Source organism: Poromitra crassiceps (genome assembly GCF_964638095.1).
Source record: "Poromitra crassiceps genome assembly, chromosome: 3".
NCBI classification, from domain to species: domain Eukaryota; kingdom Metazoa; phylum Chordata; class Actinopteri; order Beryciformes; family Melamphaidae; genus Poromitra; species Poromitra crassiceps.
The window spans coordinates 47,860,922-47,870,182 of record NC_139625.1 but is presented as its reverse complement, the minus strand read 5'-3'; the positions used below and the strand labels follow the sequence as shown (position 1 = coordinate 47,870,182).

The following is a 9,261-nucleotide window of genomic DNA, read 5'->3' as shown; positions in this document are numbered from 1 at the left end:
AGAGCAGAGCAAGGAAGTAACCATTCTACAGTAAAACGGATAGTAGTAGTAGTAATCTTGGTACCTTGTAGGGACAGCTCAGGACTGACAGTCCTCTTCAGTCCCTCTGTTCCTCGGAGTGGATAGAAGAGCGGAGGGGATCAGGGAGGCAGGCTGTTAAGTTAAGTTAAGTTAAGTTAAGTTAAGTTATCCTTTATTTATCCCCTTGGGGAAATTCATCCTCTGCATTTGAACCTTCCTAGAACTAGGAGCAGTTACACTCAGCATCATCACCTTACTCACCAGTGTGTGTGTGTGTGTGTGTGTGTGTGTGTGTGTGTGTGTGTGTGTGCGTGTGCGTGTGCGTGCGCGTGCGTGCGTGTGTATGCATTTTTTTTTTTTTTTTTTATATATAGGGGAGAAATTAAGAGTGAACACTAAAACAAACAATATAGCCTGTGACCTTATAAACATGTTATAATACATTTCAGGATTGCCCGACTATAAAACTCTTAATAAGGGTTAACATAATAGAATAAAATCATAAAATTAACCTTATAAACGTTATAATACAATCCAGGATTAACGGGCTATAAAACTCACCATGAGGGTTGCAATGATAATAGAATAAAACCATAAAATCATAAAATGATTACATTTGTTGGGTTAGAAAGGACAAGGGGGTGCTGCAGATATATCTCGGGGGGCCTGTTCTTTCTTCGAGTATTGCTGGTTGGAGCGAGAGGTTCAGCTCAGCTTTGTTAAAGTACTTTTTTCCTAAAATGATAAGTCTTTCCTCTAATGTCATCAGGCCAGATATCTGGTGGCAATAGTTTGTGTTAGTATATCTGGGGAGCCTGTATGACATTCGTATTGCAATATTTTGGACAGTCTGGAGTTTTTTCAGTTCTACTTTTCCTATATTGCACCACGCCGGCATTGCATATTCAAACAGCGGTCTAATGTATGCCTGGAAAACACGAATAGCAATTTCGGGTTTAGCTCCACCATGTTTCCTGCACAGCACTTTAAGGTGGTTCAGTCTCTTCCTGGCCTCTTTCTCTACCAGGGCAATGTGAGCAGTCCACTTCATGTTCTCCTGGAAGGTCACTCCCAGGAACTTTGCGGTGGGACTAGCCTGCAGAGTTTGGCTATATAGTTGAAGAATAATTGTTTTGTCTTTTCGATTGTTGGTTCTAGAGAAAAGCACACACTGAGTTTTTAGGGGATTTAACTTAACTCTCCACATGTTGGCCCAATTCTCGATCTCTGTGATGCTTCTCTGCAGCTTTTTTTGGGCAAGTTGGAAGTTTTTTGACGAGGCCCAGTAGCAGAGGTCGTCAGCAAATTGGGAGACTTGTCCTTCTCTTTGAGGTTGGTAATAAATATCACTAATGTACAATAAAAACAACAATGGACTGAGGGCTGAACCTTGGGGCACCCCGGCTTCTGGTAAAATGGATATTAGTGTGAGGGGTATATATACCACTCAAATAACATGTGTATCACTTAGGGTGTCGAGTCATAGTCAATTTTTTTTATTTGTCTTTATTGAATGTTCCAAAACTGCATGTTTAACTAAGAATAGGCTAATGATTATTTCCACTCACCACTTATTTAATGTGGTTACTTTACTTTGTGGTCAAAAGTTTGGAAGGAACAATGCATGCTGGGAGATATGCAAATGTGTTTGTATAATGGCATTGCTCTCTGTCAGAACTTGCTTGGATGTCCTGATGTTGGTTTAGTAGCTAAAGTAAACACAAGTTAATAGCAGCATTCACTATAGACTCTTTAGTGAATACTTTCCACAAAATCATGAACAATGAAGAAAACCAGAAGGAATACAGTTCCACTTTTACCAAATAAACCAAAATTGATGTTCTGCGACAAGTTATATCATATCTACTAGCCTCTTCATTTTGCTCTCAGAGTGCACCAGATTAATGCATTTTACTTTAAAATATAAAAAATGTCTTTGTCTACCACCTCCCTTCTATTTCTCCCATATGGCAAGGATCCAAAGAGAAGGATAAGACATCACTCACATATGCTCACGTGACAGATTACATGATGTTGACTGATGCCCCGTAGTTAGCTAAAACATCAATCAACAATAATGTATTTTCCTTAATATGGTTTAAGCATTTCAATCAATCCTTCTATTTAGGGTCCTTGCGTCACGTTGAGATGACGTATTGTTTAGAGAAATTAAAGTTTTTTTGTTTTTTATAATACGGTATGATTATACGGTATATGATTACAATATTATTTTTGGTTAGATATAGAGCTGCTGCTCCTTTACGTAGAAAGGAGCCAGTTGAGATGGTTCGGGCATCTGGCAAGGATGCCACCTGGTGGCCTCCCTAGGGAGATGTTCCAGGCACGTCCAGCTCGGTCCAGCTGGGAGGAGAGACGGTCTCTTAAAACAGACGGTTGGCTCTCGCAATTTTCAAATGCTTCCGCATTCGTGCATTCACAGAATGTATTAGAGAGACAGCTGTCTTGAGAGACTAGACAGCTGGCTAGGTGGAAAGTAGTCTCGCAGTAGCCAGCTGTAGATGGAAGCTTGCTGACGTCGACGTTGGGTCTGACCACGTGAGACTAGGTGGAGAGTTGACATGGGGATCCCCAGCAAGTTTGGGGTCCCCTGCTGGAACTGCTACCTCCACGACCCGATCCAGGCTCAGCGGTGGTTTGAAGATGGATGGATGGTTATATGATATAACTTATATAGAATATCTCTCTAAGGCGATATCATCTCGTTAGATTAATTTTGTGATAAGAATGAAATAGGCGGGGGCACGGTTGCGCAGTGGTAGCGCTGTCACCTCACAGCTAGAAGGTCGTGGATTCGATTCCCACCTGGGACGCTGTGAGCGCTGAGGGAGTGCGTGCCCATCTGCATGTTCTCGAGTGCCCACCGCCCAGGTGGGGTCGTCAAACGGGCCCTTCTGTGTGGAGTTTGCATGTTCTCCCCGTGCCCCCTGGGGGTTTCCTTCATATAGGAACCCGTCACCAAAACATGCAATATCCTGGTCGCTGAATTGGTGCCTCCTCTGGTCGTTCGGGGTGCCTGTTCGGAGGGAGGGGAACTCGTTGGAATAGCGTGATCTCCCACGTGCTATGTCCTACCGGTGAATATTTAAAAAAAGAAAAAAGAATGAAATAGGCATATTGAATCAGAAAAAAGGCAAAAAGGCCGTTAAAGGCAAATATTTAAATTTTTACAAATTTGTACGGTTTAATTGCTTTACTATTATTTAGTCCATGTTTCAATACAGTGTCTGATTTCTATTTTGAATTGTAGCCCATGTTTTTTAGTCAATTTGCTTGTGAATGTAATATTTTCTATATAAGATAAAGAGATAAAGTCCTAGATATTTAGTATTGATACTTGACCTCATGGAGTTGACTTGAGCCCCTGGATGTAGACTGAAAAATACACATCATAACCATTTGCTAATCAAATACATTTTATTTTCCCCCCATGTTTGTTAATGTATATTAGTACATCTAAATTAATCAAAAAACAACAAAGAATATATCCCAAAAGTCTCGAGAGGAGAGGAAGAAGGGAAGATCAACAGAGTTTTGGATTATCAGGCATTCTGACCAGGAAGTAGACTATTAGGTAGTGAAGAGTAGGGTTGCAAAATATTCAAAGTTTGAAACTTTCTGTGGGAATTAATGGGAATATCTGGAACATTTTGGATAATTTATAGTATTTACCTTGTCACATATAGACATAGCAACATTGTGTTTTGTCATAAGCAGACATGCATGGAAACATTTCTAATAGAGATATTTTTAAATGTAATTTTTGGCTTAATCTAAATATATTATATTTATATATAATATATAATAATATATCTAAATTATATTATTATATATATATATATATATATATATATATATATATATATATATATATATATATATATACAATTAATTCCCATATATTCCCTTTAATTTCCATGTAAAGTTTCCAACTTTACATTTTGGGAATACAAAAAAAAAAATTGCTTTTTTAAAATAAATTAATTCTTAACTTCCCATGGGAAATTTCTGAACATTTTAAGATACATTGCAATAGCTGTTTTTTAACAGGTTTAACAAGTGTTTTAGGTGCAGTTCCCCCATTCTGGATAAGAAGTATCAGGTAATCAGCCAACATGTAGAATGTAGAATGTTACACAGTATATTTCTGCACCAGTTACTCAAAGACAAATTAAATCCATGTTCTTGGTGATTAAACTGACATGGTTTCTTAACATACAATCAAAAACAAGCTTGAAGGTAACGGCCGGTGTGTGAAGTGACAGTTTCACCTCTGAACGTTACACAGTGAGAGCTTTCAAATGCACTCAGTGTGGCTGGGAGAAGAAACAAGCAGCCCCTTTCACACACTGATAGAGCATTTTCATCCACAAGACATGGGTTTACATCATTTTACACAGCCTGTCACACATTTAAGACCCAAATTGGCAAAGTATGAATGCATGGTCGGGCCTTTTCACTGTCTGTTTGCCATATACAGGGTCATATGGACTCCATAGTGTCTGGAGAAGCTGGCACCCTCTAAACTTTTTTTTTTTTTTGGTGTCACATAGTCTAAATGCTGTTTCCGAGGCTTTTAGTCAGTTCAGTAGTCAATCTTCATTCAAAAGGAGATATTGGTGTTTATTATAGTTCCCTCATTCCAAAAGACACATGCTCATCTCAGTCCATTCACTGGCAATGTCCTTTTTCTTCCCAGCTCGTTCACTGAGAGGGGGAGAAGGTGAGGATCATCCATCCGATCACAAAGTAGAAGAGGAACACGGGGTAGACCACCAGGGCTTTGCGGTTGGGTGGCTGGCTGTCAACGAGGAAAGCGGTGGAGGCAAAGGTGGACCAGCCGAAGGAGGCGGTGACCAGGACCAGCCTCACCACGAAGCTGACCGTGTTCGAGCCCCCGAGCAGCACGAGGCGGCACACTGCCATGGCCACGGTGAGCGGCATGATGCAATAGCCCAGCACGCACAGGCTCTGGAAGAAGGAGATGGTCCCGCCCAGCAGCTTGGAGTTCAGCGTGATGACGAGGGAGCCGAACCAGACGATGACGAACACCTCGGCGAACTGCGGCCCCCCGTCGTCTCTGCTGTCGGCCGAGCCGCCCTGCAGCATCAGGGCCAGGGCAACGCACAGCAGCAGCGGCCCCCACAGGTCCCAGTCACGCAGTAGAGCAGAGCTCTTCTTGGGGTACATGACATGGACCAACTTGTTGCCCACCGCCTTCAGGTCGCGCAGGATGGTGTCCTTCACAGGCTCATCCAGCGTGGAGTATTCGTCTTCCTGTTTGGAGGAGCCAACTGGCACGGAGATGTCGCCCTCCACAGGAATGTCCTATAGAGAATCAGAATCAGAATCGCTTTTATTGCCACAATATTATTCAAGAGTGCGGAAGTTCGGAAGAAAACAAATCCCTTTTTCACATAAATCCATCATTGCACGAATCCTTTAGAGACGGCATCACAAAACTATGGCGGTGTCTCATCATAGACGCGTGGTCAATGGGTAAGCATGGGGGAAATCCTCCCTTTCTCCCGATTCAGCATAGTTAGCATTTAGCTGCTAGCCCAGCCCCAGCACAACAGGCAGACAGGATCGGGGATTCAACCACTGCAGTAAACGCCAGAGCTGTAGTCGAGTCCGCCTTGGTCGAGTCCAAGTCCAGATGGAGTCATTGGTGAATTCACTTCTTGTAGCCCGTAGTTACACTATAAGTACAGTCTTGTTACCCTGTAGTTAAACTATAAGTACAGTCTCGTTACCCTGTAGTTAAACTATAAGTACAGTCTTGTTACCCTGTAGTTACACTATAAGTACAGTCTCGTTACCCTGTAGTTACACTATAAGTACAGTCTTGTTACCCTGTAGTTAAACTATAAGTACAGTCTCGTTACCCTGTAGTTAAACTATAAGTACAGTCTTGTTACCCTGTAGTTAAACTATAAGTACAGTCTTGTTACCCTGTAGTTAAACTATAAGTACAGTCTCGTTACCCTGTAGTTACACTATAAGTACAGTCTTGTTACCCTGTAGTTAAACTATAAGTACAGTCTCGTTACCCTGTAGTTAAACTATAAGTACAGTCTCGTTACCCTGTAGTTACACTATAAGTACAGTCTTGTTACCCTGTAGTTACACTATAAGTACAGTCTTGTTACCCTGTAGTTACACTATAAGTACAGTCTTGTTACCCTGTAGTTACACTATAAGTACAGTCTTGTTACCCTGTAGTTACAATATAAGTACAGTCTTGTTACCCTGTAGTTACACTATAAGTACAGTCTTGTTACCCTGTAGTTACACTACAAGTACAGTCTTGTTACCCTGTAGTTACATGGTTATTTGCGGGCTGTATTTTAAAGCGTTACCAAAATTTATTTTCAGTGGCGTTCCACCAAGAGTAAGGAGAGAGAGGAACAAATACACAGCACGGTTTGTTTTCCTCGACAAGACATGGTCACTTCTAAAGCAATCTGAAATCATATAGGATTGTCTTAAGTGTGTGTCTGTGGATCTCCTTTTCACCAATCAGACATCTATCCATCGTTGCTTTGAGGGGAAAAATAAAACGGACTAGAGTGCAGCTATCTCAAAGTTACGTTAATTTGTTGAAATGAGAAGCCACCACGTATCTGTGCCTTCTAAGCTTTGTATTCGTTTTTGCAATAAGTTGTTAACATCAGCAACCGGGGAATAACACAAGTGGATGTATAGCGATCATCTGTCTGTGATGACTGATATCTGGCACAACCAGCAGCTTCATTCATAGTAAGTGAATCTTACTGCTTTTTAGTGAACATTCCTGAGGCCTGAAAAGTTACTGTCATTTTGCAGTCAGTTTGGCAGCCTGTGTTTTTTTCCTGGACATTATCTGTAACGCAACGTTAGTTAGTAACGTGAGGTCGGCTCCTCTCGCCCGATATGCTCAGCCCCACTATGTGTTTTGAGGTGCCGACCTGCGCCAGCCTTATCACACTCGCCGACGGGGGCATCTTCTGATTGTAACGTAAATTAAATTCATCTGAGACCAATTCAAGTCCGAGTGATATTAACTCCTGAGACCGAGTCGAGTCCGAGTCATTTTGATGCCAAGTCCGAGACGAGACCAAGACCGTCAAAAATCGGTCTCGAGACCGAGACTAACTGAACTTACTAAAACGCACATCTGAACAGATGTCTATACCTGCTCTTGACTCCCCAACCCTGTAGTGTAGAGCTGCAACCCCCCCCCCCCCCCCCCCCCCCGTCTAGTATTGCGCGCCAGCCGCAAAAACATTTTGTGGGTGTTCCCATACAGACCGACTGTAGACCGACTCGAGGTGCTTAATAACACAGGAATAGTCATTCCCACAGAACCACGAGTAACACTACTCGGCGATACATCTATGATAAAGGTAAATAAGAATAATAAACTCAAATTTATTAGAATTGCCCTTATCACAGCCAACAAATGTATAGCAAATGCATTGGAAAGATGAACAACCACCCACATTTAATAGATGGACTAATGAGTTAGCATCATGCATACCAAACGAAAAGATAATGTATAACTGAAGGGTAAACCTGGAAAGTTTGATCAGATTTGGGGTGGCTTTCTAACATTTATGGATGGATACAGAGTCCACATAATGCTCCTTTCAAACCCAAGCAAGTTTTGTTTCTGACTGGCATATGATGGCCACTGGCCAGACATGTTTGTTTTATTATGATGTCTGTTTGTTTTCTCTGCTCTTTCTTGCACTGTTTTTATTGATCAACATCGTCTTTCTCTTTGAAAAGGCACATACTCTGTATACTGTACTTTGAAAGTATTTATGGTTGGATCTGTAGGGGTGGGTGGGATGTTCATAGGTGGGAACAGGGGGACAGATTAGGGGGGTGAGGGGTAATTGGTGGTGGGAGGGAGGCTCGGGTTGATCTGGCATGTATTTGAATGTATTTGTACTTTGATGCTTTTCAGCCCCAGGGCTACTATGCAAAAAAAATCAATAAATATATTTTTGGGGGGAAAAAATAGCAATTTACTATTGCTTTGTTGACATAGTACATACATTTGATTACTATTATTTGAATTTGCTGACCTTGCTTTGCCAATGTACTTTATTTCATGCCAATAAAGCACATTGAATTGTAATTCAATTGTGAGACAGACACGCACGCACGCGCACAGGCACAGGCACACGCACACCCACACACACACACACGGGGAACAGAAGACAGGAGTACGTTACACACTAAATACAAAAACACAGCACAAATAGATATACAGTCAGAAACACACACCTCAGAGATGGACACGTCGGACAGACCCGCAAACGGCTTGCTGGCCTCCTCGACTTCCGCCATTTTCTCTCTGAGCTCTAGGCAGCTTTTGGCTGAATAAAAACCTGAGCTCTGCCGTCAGCGCAGGCAGATAAAGCCCGTGTAACGTGGCTGTGCAGCAGACAGCAGTGTGAGCAGCACCACTCTGCTCTAAACGCCCAAACACCGTCTGTTCTGTACTGTTCTGCTGAAGTCGTCAGGCTGGATCACTTAGATATCTATGGACTGGATGATGTGTCAGGGAAGCGAGGATTGTTTACTTCCGCAAAAGGTGACTCACATCCGTGTGGTGCGTTCAAACACTCCTCCTAAACTCGTGAACGAGTAAATTTACCGCACGAACCAAGATTATATTTTTATTTTCCGGGAAATCTGGATTATACACATTTGAATCTGTTTGATCATGTCATGTGACACCGATTAATTCAATAAATTAATTCGACAATTTTATTTGTGAAAAACATTTTGAAATTTAATGCAGTGGCTTGAACTTAGCTGACCAGAATTTAGCCAACTTGAACACATTTCATTTAGGCTACCTTTTCATTTAGTTGAATTTCGGTTTTATCATTTCAAATTCACTGTCACTGTTATTTCTTCTTGTTCAACTCAAAAAAGTTATGATGATGATGATGATGATGATGATGATGATGATGATGATGATAATGATGATGATTATTTTTGTTGTTGGACAAATGGGGGGGGGGGGTACATGATACAATTAAATACATATGGGGTATCATCAGCCCCAATCAACGAAATCTTTACCAATTATAATTGTTTTAATGGCTTTACTTCAGACGTGACTGGCTAAAAAGAAAAGAAAAAAGGAAATTGTAGGCTACAGACCGAGGAGGACTCACGAACGCCCCACCGAGGCGCGATTTCTATTCGCACATAGGATAA

General features: G+C 41.7%; 1 protein-coding gene across 1 annotated transcript; it reads right to left on the bottom strand.

Moving 5' to 3' along the window:
* Positions 1–4,525: 4,525 nt before the first annotated feature.
* yipf6 (Yip1 domain family, member 6) lies at positions 4,526–8,589 on the bottom strand. Its single transcript, XM_083632769.1, has 2 exons — positions 8,317–8,589; positions 4,526–5,367 (listed from the first exon to the last, which is right to left on the bottom strand). Exons 1-2 carry the CDS (start codon positions 8,377–8,379, stop codon positions 4,744–4,746), a joined length of 687 nt encoding a protein of 228 aa, XP_083488895.1. The 5' UTR covers positions 8,380–8,589; the 3' UTR covers positions 4,526–4,743.
* Between the last annotated feature and the right edge of the window lie 672 nt (positions 8,590–9,261).

Excerpts from the sequence above, each read along its gene's own strand:
- yipf6 (XM_083632769.1), bottom strand. The coding sequence starts at position 8,379 with ATGGCGGAAGTCGAGGAGGCCAGCAAGCCGTTTGCGGGTCTGTCCGAC. Across the intron at positions 5,368-8,316 it reads CCGACGTGTCCATCTCTGAG|GACATTCCTGTGGAGGGCGA; the intron begins GTGTGTGTTTCT and ends GATTCTCTATAG.